This window comes from Camellia sinensis, chromosome 7 (assembly GCF_055761805.1).
Source record: "Camellia sinensis isolate YWXY chromosome 7, ASM5576180v1, whole genome shotgun sequence".
In the NCBI taxonomy this organism is placed as follows: domain Eukaryota; kingdom Viridiplantae; phylum Streptophyta; class Magnoliopsida; order Ericales; family Theaceae; genus Camellia; species Camellia sinensis.
The window spans coordinates 145,851,523-145,868,009 of record NC_138967.1 but is presented as its reverse complement, the minus strand read 5'-3'; the positions used below and the strand labels follow the sequence as shown (position 1 = coordinate 145,868,009).

The 16,487-nt window shown below is 33.0% G+C and overlaps 1 protein-coding gene, 1 long non-coding RNA gene and 1 pseudogene across 2 annotated transcripts; 1 reads left to right on the top strand and 2 right to left on the bottom strand.

The window, feature by feature from the left end:
• Positions 1-288: 288 nt before the first annotated feature.
• On the bottom strand, positions 289-2,764 carry LOC114311430 (CBL-interacting protein kinase 9-like; annotated as a pseudogene).
• Positions 2,765-3,126: 362 nt separating this feature from the next.
• Positions 3,127-12,958, bottom strand: LOC114311475 (TPR repeat-containing thioredoxin TTL4-like). Its single transcript, XM_082881192.1, has 5 exons — positions 12,927-12,958; positions 3,812-4,007; positions 3,568-3,697; positions 3,267-3,271; positions 3,127-3,150 (listed from the first exon to the last, which is right to left on the bottom strand). The coding sequence occupies exons 1-5, from the start codon at positions 12,956-12,958 to the stop codon at positions 3,127-3,129; spliced, it is 387 nt and encodes a 128-aa protein (XP_082737318.1).
• A 1,987-nt stretch (positions 12,959-14,945) lies between these two features.
• On the top strand, positions 14,946-16,158 carry LOC114257518 (uncharacterized). Its single transcript, XR_014334747.1, has 3 exons — positions 14,946-14,999; positions 15,620-15,914; positions 16,038-16,158. It is a non-coding gene; the product is annotated as an uncharacterized LOC114257518 (long non-coding RNA).
• Positions 16,159-16,487: the final 329 nt, after the last annotated feature.

The window sequence follows — 16,487 nt, the reverse complement described above, 5'->3', positions numbered from 1 at the left end:
TGCAACCGCTTAACCTACTTATAGCGACTGGTATTTTTCCGTCGCAAAAAAGTTTAAAAAATGCCTACAATGTATTAACGACCATCTTCTTACCGTCGCAAAAAAAAAAAAAAAAAACAAAAACAAATACTTGCAATCATATATATAGATATATATATGTATATATATTAAAATATTATATACAATAAACATAAAGACATTTGCAAAAATCTCAAAAAACTGGGATCTAGCTTTAAAATAAACTCTCTCAGTGAAGCTAACTCAAAAAAAAAAAAAAAAATGTGAACGTCAGACCTCTGTGTCATTGAAAACAACATCTATATCATCAAGGTTCACATTCTCTCCTTGCTCGAATTGTGGTGGCTTGTAGCTTTTCTTGCACCAACCATTTTCTAAGATTTGAGGAATTGTTATTCGCTACAACAGAACAGGCAGAGTTTAACAAGAAAATAAAAGATTTCATATGTGCATCTTCATTGAAGTTTAAACCAGGAAATGATGTGGAGCTCACAGTGAGTGGATTAGGGTCCAAAATACGCATAATCAATTTCCCCCCCCCCCCCCAATGAAAACCACGATGGACAAGAAGAATTAGCCTTGTGGATTTGAAAAACAGTTAGTCCATTCACAATGTTCTTAATAAATTTCAAAGCATCAGAAAACAGGTAGCAGAGTTCTTGAAACCTACTCTCCTGTACAAAGCCATGTGGCTTGGCTCGTCAAAAGGTAAGTATCCAGTGACAAGAATAAATAGAATGATCCCACAAGAGCATATATCAGCTGCTGTACCATCATAACCTTTATCAGTGAACACCTGATAGAAAGGGGAAAAAAAAGAAAGAAAGAAGTATCACAAATGCAAGAAACTTACAAGAAAAGAAGAAAAAAATTGCATCAAAGCGACCATCCATTTCCATAACATCATAATTGATACCTCAGGAGCAACATAATTTGGGGTTCCGCAGGCAGTGCGAAGCAGCCCGGCTTCCTATAATAAAAAAGGTAGTCAGTCTTTGATTAAGCAAAGCCACAACACTAACTTACATTGATGAATGAGGGTTAGGTTTAAGGCAATCCATGACTTATGTGTCTGAATGACATTGAGATCATATAACCTCCATGTGGATTAGATCAAGTCTTAAAAAATGGTCACTGAATGTTTTCAAACTGTCAAAATCTAGATGATGCATGATACAGAATCTTCATACGAAGAAGTCAAGTAATAAAACTAAACTGCCTCCTTCATTTGGGGAAACTAATATAAAAAGAGGGAAAGGAAAGACACAAAACATAAGAAAAAGTTCATTTCCAAATTAATAGAAACAAGAAATGAACAAGCCACTGAAGGACAGAAGAAAAACTAATGGCCACATAATTCTTGAGGAATTCCTTTCAGAACAGGGCACTGCTCCTGGCTGGAAAGGTAGCTTCTGGACTAGGTGATTTTAGTAAACCAAATAGACTGCAAAATTGACTCAGTGATGTAACCACTTTTAAAAATTTAGCGTTTAGTTTATTAACACCCACCTGCTAAAAATCTGTTCTTAGATGAGGAAATTGTTGCAAACTCAAATAATACTTACCCACACTTGCTGGGAAAATGCACTCAATCCAAAGTCTGAAACCTTGAGAACACCAAATGAGTCTAGAAGCAGATTCTCGGGCTGCAAAAGATGCAGGGTAATGCAAATTTTAGAGTTATGGTCGAATAGATAGCCAAAGAAACCAAATTACTGTTAGATAATAAATTCTTTTTTATAGGAAAAAATTAGAATAAATACATTAATTAATCAATGAAATATGTAAGAAAGTTTGTTAAACCTTTAAGTCTCTATGGTACACACCTATACTGTGGCAATAGTCTACAGCATTGATGAGCTGCTGAAAATATCTCCTAGCTTCATCCTCTTTAAGTCTTCCTAGTTTGGCCTAGTTATAAAAGGGTCAATAAGGGAATATTATCAAACAAATACAAGACTTGGTACCCACATGATTTACATAAATGAGCCTCAATAGAACACACATTACCACAACAAAATGGTAAGCATGACATGAGCAAATGCCTAAATTAAGATGTAATGCATTACACAATTTATTATATTATGAATAAAATTATAGGTGCTCAGAGAGTAGAAGCTCAAAAAACAATGACTTACTATTTTGTCAAAAAGCTTGCCCCCGCCAACATACTCGAGCACAATGTAGATCTTTGTCTTGCTTGCCATAACCTATTTTCAAACATAGAAAAAGAATGCATTAACATGTAAAGCATGAAGCACTTAGACCATCATATTTCTAGTAGTGCAAAGAGTATTCAATTCCTTTTAAATTCTGCTCATAAATATAAAAAAAAATCAAAAAATGTTGCAACAAATAGACATATATGATAGGCTACTAGTAGTTAGTTAGTTACCTTGGCATAGCAATTGACTCTTCTTAATCTGGCTTTCCTGTAAGATGGGAGCACATTAAGGGCAGCAGTCCAGTCCTCGATTGCTTTCTCAAATTGACCGAGTTTGGATATGCAAGTGGCTCTGTTGCACAACAACACCGAGTTGTAGGGGTCATGGTCAAGTCCCTCTCCATATGCAACACAAGCCTCTGAGTATCTTTGTCCCCTAAACAAATCGTTACCGTTGGATCGAGCCATTGCCACCGCCCGTGTCCTCCCAACCACCATGTTCACTTCCTTGCTGCTTGAGTCCAGCCGTGCTGCTCTTTGAGCTGCCACCATCTCATCATCAAATCTGTCAACATACGTCATTGCCCGTATATATTAAAAAAACCATATCTTGGCTTAACAATTCAAAGTTAAAAACAAGTTCAAATTAATAGTATAAGCTTTTTATGTTAAATATACTTGAAAATGCCAATTGTTTTCATGTTTACACTAGACAAAATTATATGCATAGAAAGTTGCATAGTGAAGTGGTTAGAAAATTAACTGTGTGATGAAGAATCAAGGTTTGTGAATAGTGGTAGCAAGAGACAAATTATTGGTTGTGGTATTAGAAATGTTGAGCAATATGTATCCGGAATCAGATGATACAATTGTGAATTTTATTTTATTTATTTTTAAATCATCAATAGCAAAAAAAAGTTTTATAGTAGCTAAATCAACTAGAATCAATCATGAACCAATTGTATTAACTGTGAACCAAATCATGAATCAGTTATAAACCGATATACGTATCGCAAACTGGCAGATATATATGATTTTCATTTCTATTAATTCTGGTATTAAAAGGCTAAAACCCAATACATACTGCATCTATGAATATCAAAAATCATGAGTGAGAGTCATACTCCAAATTAATCTTATCCACGTATACATTTTATTTTTGATCACTGGCAACTTTTTTTGACTGCATAGAATCGTTGGTGACCAATACCAGCAATTTAGAAAGAGATAATGCATTTTGAGTCTGGCTTTTGGGGTAACAGGTCAAAGGTTTACCAACTCTAATCTTTATGCTTTCTTTTCTACTCTTTTCTTTATCCATAAGTTTTTACCTTTTGAACTGTTCTTAAAAAAACACAATTAGCGTCTTCAACACACTAACAAACTTGCATGACCAATAGGCCCAAAGAATTGAGTGCAATCATCAATGTCAAAATTTGGTTCCTTTGTCAATGCTTCATCTGCTTCTTGAAGCCTATGCAGCTTCAGCAAGGCCTCAGCTTGCAATGCAAAAATCTTACCAACAACCAAAACAAAGCACTCATGTCAATTTCAAGCCTATAGCTGTGGCACCAAACCTTGAAAAGAGAACATAAAATTTAAAGGATGAAATTGAAGTGTATAGCTAACCTGTGGGGCAGAATCAGCACCAGCTGATATGGCGAGCCTGGTTTCTTTCAATAGTGTGTTCCAATCTCGTTGTATCTTGGCCTCAGTACACTTATTCAGATGAACCTGAAGATTTTTAGCTTTAGTCAAGACATCAGGGTCTGATTCAGCACCAGCTTGTTTATAGTGATGCATTGCCTTTTCTGCTTCTCCTAATCTGCAATCACAAATATATATTACAACAACAATAGTAATGCCCAATCAAGCATAATGTACATAACTAACTAACAATTAAAGATCTGAAAACTAAAAGATGATTAAAAAAAATTTATCATGCTTTAAATAGTAAGAGACGAATTAGTATTAGCCGAAGTGCAGTGATATATAGAGTATTGAAAGATATGTATTGAGAATTTTGGTGGCATAATTAAAGATATGAACAGTGGCCTCCAATATAGAAAATCAAATGTTGTCACGAACCATTCTTGTTGTAGGTTTCCAAGAAAAACATTCATAGATAAACAATGGCCTCCAAGTGCCATAGAACAATGCAAATGAAAAGATCAAAAATACTAATTTGTTCGATCATGAGCATCTCATCGAACAGAAAAAAAGAAAAAGAAAAAGAAAAAAAAGATTGTCTCACTAAGTATAACAGCTATATAAACAATAAAGGATTGGATTGAACAGCTATATAACAGCTATATAATCTATTCAATTTTGTTATTTATCGAACGCTCTAAGGTCCGAATATATTGTTAAGCAAATTACATAAGAGATGTCAGAAATTTGGATATAGAAAATACACATTCATCATTTTTGCAGCACAGAAAAACCAATGCTTAAATCAAATTCTATAGTCTTCTACAAAGCACATATGAAATTCACCAAAATACGACTATAGCTAAAATCCACACACATGCTCCAATCTAACATGACATAAAAAAATAATAATAATAATTCGAATTCAGAACTGAAATCAAGCAAGTTCAGAGCAAGTTCATCATTTTCGCAACACAAAAAATACACAATTAAGAATTGAATGGTTCAACTTGTATCGGCAGCAGACGAGGAAGGATTGATTGAAACCAAAGCTTCGTCGAAAGGTGATCTATGGTTGTGACTATAGTGAGTTCAGATGATAAGAAACAAGTGATCGAAGTAGAGAGACAAAGAAGTTGAAATACGAATGAATGATTCGAAGATTCACTGAGAGAGAGAGAGAGAGAGAGAGAGAGAGAGAGAGAGAGAGAAAGAGAGTTCATACCGTCGGAGGTCTCTTCTTCAGACGATCATGGTGATCTATAGAGTGAAATTGAGAGAGGGAAATCAGATTGGGGGGAAATCAGAGTCTTGGGTGAAATCAGTCTCTGTTAGGGCATGGGAAGAAAAGGGCGAAATAAACAAAAGAATAAATTATCTAGGTTGCCACTACAAATATTATTTTTTGCGACGGTCAAATAATCAGTCGCAAAAAAATTAGTCGCAAAAAGCCACTCTTCTAGTAGTGATTTCATAAATATTTTTAATTTAAGTAAAATTATATTTTTTAATTGTAAAAATTATGATATTGTATTAAAAATTTATAAATCACAATGAAAGAACTACAAATAAGTACTATTTTGTTTTGAAAATTATTATTGAGTTATAACAAATTTCAATATTAATAAATAAGTCCTATTTTCTTTTTTATTTTATGAATTGTTGTAAAAAAGTTCAATTATTCATAATAGTATATTTTATTTTATTTTTATTTTTATCTTTAAAATATGAACCAAAAAAATTATAAATAATTTATTTTATATACAATTTTATAATAAAAATATTTTTAATTGTTGAAATTAAATGAATTTTCATAAACAAAAGCATAAGCTTTTTCATAGTATTATTTTTCGTAGCTCTTTGAAATTTTAATCGAGTTAGCTCTTTTAGATTGTTTATACTAAAAAAATTCATAATATGAAATAACAAAAAATGATGCATTATATTATAGTTGTTTTGATCCAACTGTTATTTATGATTTTTTTGATATAATATTAATAATTTTTACAATTAAAAATTTTAATTTTAATTAAGTCAAAATTGTTTATAGAATTATTGTTCATTATTCATATTAAATAAGATAGGTCAAATTGGGAGAAGGTACACCATCATAGAGGAATGGACTTTTTGAGAACGTTTTGTAATAAATAGGACTTAATTGTACATATCGAAACTTAATAGATATCAATAGTAATCTTAAGAGCAAAATAGGACTTATTGATAATTTTTTTCCCAAAAAAATCCTTTACTTTGTGTCTTCTCTACCATGTTCACAAATTGCTATGTTTTCTATAGGGGTTATTGTGAACAGTGAACTCGCGAGACTGTGGAAGAAAGACAACTTTTGTGCATGTTGGAATTCATGGAGTGGGAATGTTCTTTGAGCTATGATTAGTTTTCTTAAGCTTTCAAGGCTATGAAAGTAGAACTATTTAGACAATCTGATGTTTCTGTAATTTGAATTTGAACTTTTGGACAATGTGATTATGTGATGTATTTAAGTATTAAGTAGTAATTGTAGTTTGAACTTCCAAACCCAAATAATTTGAAATTAATGTGTGGTTTTTTTTTTTGGAATACTATGAATACGCCAATCATTAGTTTGTGTAATTTTTTTCCCTAATAAATATTATGTTGTATAAATAAAACAAAACTTGAGGAATATGATTTCGATAAGGCTTGTCACATTGCAAATAGTTCGACTATAGAAGGATTTCTTTAGAGGTCCAAATTATAACCCATATATACGAGCACAATGGGGGTGGTTTGGGATTGGAATTTTTTTTAGATCTAGATTTGGAGTGGCCAAATTATACCCAATACCAAGCCGCGGTAAGACTAAGCTGACATATAAATCCTTAATTTGTAGTCAAGCCTGGCCTGACCCAATTTATATCCACCTTACAGTCTCCAACTGTGAGCAAAACCCTGTCAATTTTTTGCTCTCAAAAGCAAAAATATCAATCCAACAAAAAAAGAAGCCCTTACTTGGGTTAGGTATCGCTAACAAGGCAGGTAATGGTAGAAGAAATTTTAGCAAAATGTGTAAAAATAACGCGCCAAATTGAGCAACTAGTAGAATTTTACATGATGTTCCCATGGCACAAACCAAGGAGGCATAATTCCTGACAGTGAAAAGTGGTGATAGCCAAATGTGACATAAATTAGCAACTCAACATGGTAAATCTTTTGGTTCTCTCTCAAATCAACAAATTGGGTAGGGTAGACTTCCAAGTGAGCGCCCAAAATTACGAAGTTGGGCTACCAAGTTTTCAAGAAACTTCTATCATTGAAAAGTCTCCAACTCCAAATTAAGAATATCAAAATTGATACGGAAAGACCTCCCCATTTTTTTTAAGCTGAGAACAATCTGGAGAAAGAACAAGAAAACGTGGCTTTAGCAGTTTTTTTTTTAGATAGTGTACTAGAGATGCAAAAATAAAAATAAATTGTAATCGAGTTCACAATAGAAAGATAAAAGAAACTGCTAAGGATCCACACCCATGACATAAGGAGAAGACCTGATAGAGGTCTAACTTCGAGCTACCATATATTGGAAACTTAAAAAAAAGAATTCAAGCAAGACTTTAGTCAATAAATGGGTTCACATAACTTTTTTTGTACATCCCTACAAAAAAGTATAAGGGGTTACTCGTTCAAAGTTTGGATCCTCTCCAGTAAGCTCTCCAGTGCTTCCTCCGGGGGATGGCCAGATTGGGCCATATCACCCACTTAACAATGGACGGCTCAGATTGCTTCAGTTAAAAAAAAAAAAAATCAAAATTTCCACAAAATAGAGTCCTTTTCTCTTCTTAGGAAGTCAAACTCTATGAAGGAAGAGGAAAATAACAGAGAAGAGACCACCACCATGTACACCGGTAGCAGCGGAGGCAGAGGCGGCCATACCCTAATCGTTGAGACGGAGAAGGATTTCCATGGAAGCAATAAGAAACTTCACATGGAAGCATTTCCAATGGAAGCAATAAAAAATAAATAAATAAGAAATCACAATCATTTTTTTTTCTCATCTCTTCTCACAATCTAAACAAAAATGCCATTTTAATTGCATTTGATGTATTGATGATATATCATTTAATGTGTAATTTTTAATATAAAAATTTACTCATCTTACCATTACTCTTCAACACAAATCACACGGCCCGTTCTTTATTTTCTAATGGTATAAAGACTTCCTCCGTACCCAAGAGAGTAGGGGTGAGCATGGTCCGGATTGGACCGGATTGGGATAAAACCAGGACCAATCCGTTATTTACGGTTCCTAAAAAATTGGAACCAATCCAATCCGTTTAAATCATGGAACCAATCCGAACCAATCCATTTAAATACGGATTGGATCGGTTTAGGACCACGGATTCACATAATTAAATAACAAATATATATATATAACACTTGAATTTCATAAAAATATAAACATAGCGCTATATTAGTTCCATAATAGCAACATGTTTTTCTATAATAACGACATACTGTTCTAGAATTTAAACAACCATAAGAAAACTGGTTTCACCATAAGTATTTAGACCATTGCAAATTAAAACTTAAAACTAACAAACAAAAGTAATAAAAGAAGATATTATACGATTTTAGGTTTGAGTTTAGATTTTACATAGAATAAGAAAATATACTATGGGGGAGGATGTATAATAAAAATATAGACTATTTGTATACGGTCCGGATCGGTTCCAATCCGGAACCGTGGGATTCAATCCGGAACCAATCCGTGAACTACGGATTTTTAATTATTCAATCCGGAACCGAACCACGGATTCAAAAAACCAATCCAAACCTATCGGATTGGACTGGACTGGATCGGATTACGGATTTCACGGATTCCTTGCTCAGCCCTACAAGAGAGACCAATGAAAACCTCCACACACCATTTGGCGAGTTTCTCGCCATCATCATATTATATATATGGGAGAAATTCTATTAATAAAAAAAATGGATAAATTACAAATACATCCCTTGAGGTATTATTAAAATACAAATCGCCCCTTATGATTTTGAAAATTACATTCCATCCTATAAGGTTTCTAATTTCATAACTAATTGCCCATTTTATTAATAAATCATCAAGTCAATTAACAGTTTTTAATGATGTTAAAAATATGTTTCAGTTAATAATTTAGGTAATTTTATTATTGTATAAAAGAACAATTACGAATTCATTTTTTCAGTTAATTTTGTTAAATAAAAAATTCTAATAAGGAAGTATTTGTAATTTTTCAAACTACAGGGGCCAATCTATATTTTAAGCAAATCTAAAAGGGTGTACTTGTAATTTACCCTAAAAAAATATAAGATAACTTACAAATGCATTACCTAATATTTGTTTAAAATATAATTTGTTCCATGTAGTTTTGAAAATTACATCCTGCTCGTTCAAGTTTTTGAAATTTTTTTCAAGTGTCAACCAAATTTAGAAAAATAATTTTTTTTTGTCTGTAAAATCAATTTAAAAAAAAATTTATTTTACATCGAAACAAATGGAGCATTGAAACAAAAATATTTTATTGCTTAAAAGAAAAATTTTGATTCAATAAAGTCTCATTTATGATTTTTTTTAGTGAGCTAAGATATTTATTAGAAAATGCTAAATGTGCTGAAAAGGTAGTGAGTAAAAATCAACTTCGTAAAATTGACTTACGGAATTTTAAAGGTAAGTTATTTTTGAAAAAATGATGCAAAAATATTTTCCTTAAAATTTTTTTTACATACTTTTTGTTCAACCAAACAGCGAAAAATGAGTAAAATATTTTTGACAAAAACATTTTACGTCAAAACAAATAGAACCTAAATATGGTAGTTCACTATAAAGTCATAAATGACACTTTATTTAATCAAAATTTCTCTTTTAGGCAATAAAATGTTTTTATTTCAAGTGTCAACCAAACCCTAAAAAACAAAAACAAAAAAAAAAAAATTCTGTATAAAACCAATTTATAAGAAAAATATTTTTTTATGTAAAATATTTTACATCGAAATAACCGAAATCTTAGTAAAAATATACAAACGTGCTTAGAACAAATATACAAACATAATTAAAGAACTCGTAAGTCATAACTAAAATTCTAAGAACAAATCTTTTTTATATATATACATATAACACTACAAGAAAAAACACGTTTGGCGACTAAATTTTTAGTCACCAAAAGTCAGTTTTTAAGTTTCTCCGACTAAATTTTTTAGTCGCCGGTTTGGTCGCTGCTAAACGGTCGGGATAGGTATTGGCGACTAAAAAGCTTTTAGTCGCCAAAATGCAAGTCTTTAGCGACTAAAACTTTGTTCGCCAATAGTTAATTATATTTTTTAAATTATACATTTGGCGACTAAATTTTTAGTCGCCAATAGTCAATTATATGTTTTTTAAATTATACATTTACCGACTAATGTTTTAGTCGCCAATAAGTCAAGGAATCGGCGACCAAATAGATTTAGTCGCCAAAATCTCATTCCGGGAAAAAAAAATTACACCTTACTCTTATAGAGATTCGAACCATCAACCTCCCACACCATAAACCTTATGCAACATATATTATTTATATAGTACTTAAACCCGTATTAATATCAAAGTATATATATAAACATAATTATTTTTTATTGAATATAATTTATGTAAAAATAAATTATTTGGTAGAAAAAAAAGGACACCACTTTTGGTGACTGAACATAATTTTAGTCGTCAATTCTATACTTTTGGCTACTAATTATTTTTTAGTCGTTAAAAAAAAATTTCCCACGCTAAAATTACCACTTTTGGCGACTAAACTTCTTTTTAGTCGCCAAAAAGCCTCACTTTTGGCTACTAAACATGTTGTTAGTCGCCGAATGCTTCACTTTTGGCTACTAATTTTTTTTTAGTCGCCAAAGGGCCTTACTTTTGGCTACTAAAATTTTTTTAGTTGGTAAAAGCCTCGCTTTTGGCGACCAAACAATTTTTTAGTCGCCAAATGCCTCACTTTTGGCTACTAAATTTTTTTAGTTGCTAAAAGCCATATATCGGCGACCAAACAGATTTTTGGTCGCCAAAACCTATACTTTTGGCTACTAAATTTTTTTAGTCCCCAAAAATCTTTACTTTTGGCTATTAATGCATTTTTAGTCGCCAAATGCTATACTTTCAGCAACGAAATGTGATTTTTTAGTCACCAATAGTGCTTTTTCTTGTAGTGTAAAAAGTATTCATTCATTTTACAAATCGATCGACTAATGAGTCATATAGAACTGCCTGTAAAAAATCACGTTGATCAGATAGCGATAGCTATCTCATCGTATCAGTTTTTTGTCAACTGTTAATTTGTTCATCGTCCATTTTTTTTTAAAATACAAAACTAGTTTGATCACATGGTTATTGATATCCAATCAATGTGATTTTTTTACAGGACTATAGTATTCGACGAGTTCTACACATCCAACGGTTCAGATTATTAAAACGGGACCCGCGGTGGATCCTCATGAGCCCAATAGCACTGTCCAGTCTGGTTGGACTGGAGACAAGCTGCACCCAAAAAGTTACTGCCGGCAAGTTCCAAACTTTCGCAGGTAAGTTTTGCAACAAAGTTGATTTTAATGAGTTAACATATGTATCTTAATTCAAGATAATAAATTCATGCCAAATACTCCCTAATAAAGTGTCATTGGTTTATTAAACAATAAAATCCTACAAATTGTGACCCCAAAAGAAAAAAAAGTTGTTGCACCTTCACTTCCACATCCCATCTGAGTAATGCAGTAATGACTGAAATTTTATTTAAATAAATTATGTGTCATCACTCAGTATGTGCGGATCCTCTAGAGTAACTCTCTAGAGTGATCTCCTAAAGTGGATGATCGGACGGCTCTGCTTAAGCCTCACCAAAACGACGTCGTTTTGGTGAGTATTTTAAAAAAAAAAAACATTTTTTCTGATTTCAAAATTCCCCCCAGGCTGAAGAGGTATATCAGACGAGCAGGAAGAAGCAGAGCCGCGAAAGAAGGAGAGAGGGAAGAAGAGTTAGAGAGGCTGCTCCGTCGTGCATCCCGTCGCCCCACCGTCGCAGTCGCCCCGCTGTCGCCGCCGTCGTGCATCCGGTTGAACTCCATAGAACAGAACAGGTACAAAGATCTTCTCTTTCCATCAATCTATGTATGTATGTATGTATGTATGTATGTATGTATATATGTATATATGTCTATGGATTCATTGTCTATATGTCTTGTTCAGATCCTGTCTTCTCATTCCAATGGGAGTTACCTAGTAGGGAATCTTCCAGACACTACAACAAAATACATCTTTGGCGACTAAAATTGGCGACTAAAACAAATTTAGTCGCCAAAAGTTTTGGAATTGGCGACTAAAACTTTTTTTTGGTTGCCAAAAGTATAAAATTTAGCTACTAAATTTTTTTAGTCGGGATATATTAATTATTGGCGACTAAAAAATAATTTAGTCACTAAAAATACTAGAATTGGCAACAAAAAAAAATTTTAGTCGCCGTATATTGAGTTTTGGCTACTAAAATATTTAGTCGCCGAATGTAAAATTAAAAATTTAATTTTTATCTTTTGGCGACCAAAAGTTTAGTCGCCAAAACATATTTTCAGTGACCAAAAATTAGTTTAGTTGCCGTATATTAGGTATTGGCTACTAAAATATTTAGTCACCAAATGTAAAATTTAAAAAAAAAAAAAACTATCTTTGGCGACCAAAAGTTTAGTCGCCAAAACATATTTTTAGCGACCAAAACGTAGTTTAGCCGCCAAAAAATAAAAAATTGGAGGGAGACATTTATAATTTAAATTTGAGGAATTTATAAAAGTGATTGGCGACTAAAGTTTTTAGTCGCTAATGGTGTAACATATATATAATTGGCGACCACTGGTATTTTAGTCGTCAATTGTATAAAATGATATATATATCGATATATATTTTGTACCAAACCAAACCCTAAAATGATCTGCCTTTCTCTTTCTCTCTCTCTCTCTCTCTAAATATATATATATTTTCGGCGTCCCTCTCCATCTCCCTTTCCGTCTCCGCTACTCCTCTCCCCTCCTTCTCTTACTGCCGCTCTTCTTCACCTTCGACGGAAACCGGAGCACCTCCTCCTCCTTCGCCATCGCCATCGTCATCGTCATCGTGAGTACCCTCAATCTTTTCACGCCGCCGCCTTCTCCTCCTCCGCCGATCTTCACAGATCCACTGCCGTGAGATCCAGAGGCTTCATCGCTGAGATGAACTCTGCTCCATTGATGCTCCGTTTCGCGTATGCTTTCTCTCTCTCTCTCTCAAAATATTCAGAGGTTTCTTGTGGGGATCTTAAAGATCTGATTGGTCCTTTTGATTCTCCATATAAGGGAGATTGAAAATGGGGATTGTGTTTACTCGATTGTTCTTTTCGCTTTTTGGTAACAAACTCGTTCTTGGTCTTGACAATGCTGGAAAAACCACAATTCTCTGTATGATTCTTTGATTCTGCCCTTATCCTTTTCTGATCTTGCATTTTTGTCAACTGGGTTCTCCCCAATTTTGATAATTGAGTAACTCGATTTCATTTTTTTTGTGCAGATCGGCTTCAGATGGGTGAAGTTGTCTCCACAATTCCAAGTTGGTACTCTTTCTTGGTTTCTTTTTTGTTTGCATAATCTTTCTTTGTTTGCCAAGAAGATCAGGGGATTGGAGACCATCGGATTCATGATTTACAAATTGATAAAATTTTTAATTTAAAAATTATAGTGCTGATTTACTGCATCTTTTTTTTCAGAAGTGGAAAGTTTGATACTTTACTCTAAAGTGTCATATTTTCTTATTTTGGAACTTGTGGATTAATTTCTGTGTGTATATATTTGATGCAGCAATTGGGTTTAATGTGGAAACAGTTCAATTTCTGTGTGTGTATGTTATGTTCTAGGGGTTGCCATTGTTTGTTGGAGGATAGTTGTTTTGTAGATGCCTTAAGGAACTATAACCCTTAATGGAAAGCACATGAGTCACTATGTTTCTGGGTGCACAATGGTTGAAAGTGTAGTTGATGTTCTTTGCTTTTCAATAGGTTATATTGTAGCATGTTTGGGTCAAATGAAGAAAATGTATTGCTTTTAGAAGAACCTACAGAGAATGTTCATGTAAACATAATACACACCAAGGATTTAGATTGAACAGAAGTCAGTTAAATGAGTCAGCTAAATGAGTCTTTTTTGACCATCCCGATCTGAATTGCACAAGTTGAAGGCTCTATGCAGACAACCATAGTTTATATGCAAATGCTAACAAAATGTTTATTGGAAATAGGTAAAAAAGCCAATTTTTTTTTTTTGAATTCAGTGGAATTGTTCTGATTTTAAAAAAAGCAAGGATACTTGTTCAATGGAATAGTTTGATTCCTGGCCTTGCATATGAGGTCAATAAGCTATCGAAAATCAAATACTTGTTTGTGATATTTCGTTGTCTTGCTATTCTTTTTGATCTGTATGTAATTGGTAGCAAAGAAATAATACTGATGGACCCTATCAATTTATACTTCCATTACTAAAACTAGTTCCACTAATCATGAATCTTTCCAAGTATCCAAATGCCTAGGATGAGGGCTGTAAGGTTTACACAACCAAGCTTATTGATAATTTATATATCATACTATTTGGTTATAAATGAAACACAAAATTTAAATACTTAAAAAATTGTTGCTCTACAATTTTGTAAATCCAATTTTTTATTGATCATACAGCTGTAAAATATTTGATTCAAATAATTCTTCTTGAGCTTTCCGAGTATTTATTTGATCAGATATTGCAAAATGTTTATTTATTTATTTATTTATAATGTACATTATTGAAGGGACATCCTTTTGTTATTGTATATGCTACTTATGCTATCATTCTTTTCTAATCATTGTGCAGGTATGTGGATGTGATCCTTCAGTTGATTGACAAAGTAGGCGATTTTGTCAGTGATGACATTTGGTTTTGTGTTGTGCAATTTGTTACGAACAATGAAGACCTACAGGTGACTAAAACTTTTCTTACATATGCTTCATTATTTGTCTTGTCTTTTTATGAAATTCATTCATTCACTATTTGCCTTACACTTTTTATATTTCATTAGCTTTATGTAGCAGTAAAAGCCAGGGAGTATCTTGATAAGCCTACTGTACACGAGACAATGGTCAAGGTGTGTATATTTTTGCCCATAAAGCTGTGTATATTTGCCTTACATATATTTTTTTTTGTGATTCATAAAGCTGTGTATATTTTGCCCATGATTCATTTACATTTTCTCATAAAATGTGAAAAAGAATATATTTTAGGTGTTAGTAACTCAAACATTAGAGCTAATGTTTAGTTTGACCCTTTGGTGCTGATACAACCCCACATTGTTGTGGTACACACTTTTAGTTTAGCAGTAAATGCATTTTATTGATATTGTATGTTGTTGACATGAAGAATAAGGACTTTGTTGGACTTGGAATCTGTGGCTTTTTGTATTAGGCTTATACAAAGTCTGGTATTTTTGTTTTTCACAGAATGGGCATATTTTGGATTTTGCCAGCTCTGAACTACCTTCTAATGTTTAATATTATGTCCTCTCTTTGATAGATTAATTACCAAGTTCCTTACCATTTCATAATTTTTTATTTAATTAATCAAGTTATTTATTTATTTATTTTGGATAAGTAAAAACCATTTCATAATTTAATTACGCATCCCAAGATTAATTATCGAGGAATTTTTTTTGGATCAAATCAATTGCAAGGCATAATTGTATTTGGGCATTGGGTTTTTTGGGAGCAGGTCAGTGCTTATATCCTTGGAGAATACAGTCACCTTCTGGCCAGACGGCCTGGGTGTAGTCCAAAGGAGATTTTTAGCATCATACATGAGAAGCTTCCTACTGTTTCGGAAGGGCACTTGAACTTCTGCTTTCTTGGTAATATTTGTTGTTCATCATTTAAGTAACTTAATGGACATTATGCATCATCAGGACTTCTACGATTTCCATTCTTCTTTCAACATATGCTAAGATTTTAATGCACAATCAACCCCCAGACCCAGAATTACAGAATCAAATTTGGGCAATTTTTCACAAGTGAGTTTTAACCCATTCTGGATTGTAATTTTTTCCTTTCATTTATTTGGAGCTTGTGGTTCATGCTTTCTCACAAAATGCCTTGAAATTCTTTTACACTGTCTTGCCCTTCTTTCTTTCCAGATATGAGAGTTGTATTGATGTTGAGATACAGCAAAGAGCTGTTGAATATTTTGCATTGTGTAGGAAAGGTGCAGATTTAGTGGATATATTGGCTGAAATGCCTAAATTCCCCGAGCGCCAGGTATGTGATCTACAACATTTGAGTACAATCGGATTCAACCCAATTTCTTTTAAGAATTGTTAGCACAGTTTCTTTTAATATATATCTATATATGTGCACATATGTTTATGTGCACATATGTATGTACATGTATGTACATGTTTGAGCTGGATTTTATGAACCATAGAGTTGACAATTTGAGATTCTATTAATTTTAGCTTCACTTAGAAACTGATCAGGGGTTGACTATTTGGACAGGATCATAACTCAGCAGATCAAGGGGTGACTGAGGCGAATGGGACTCTGACTGTGGTGGATCCACAATCGCTTGACCCCTTCAGCTGACCCTT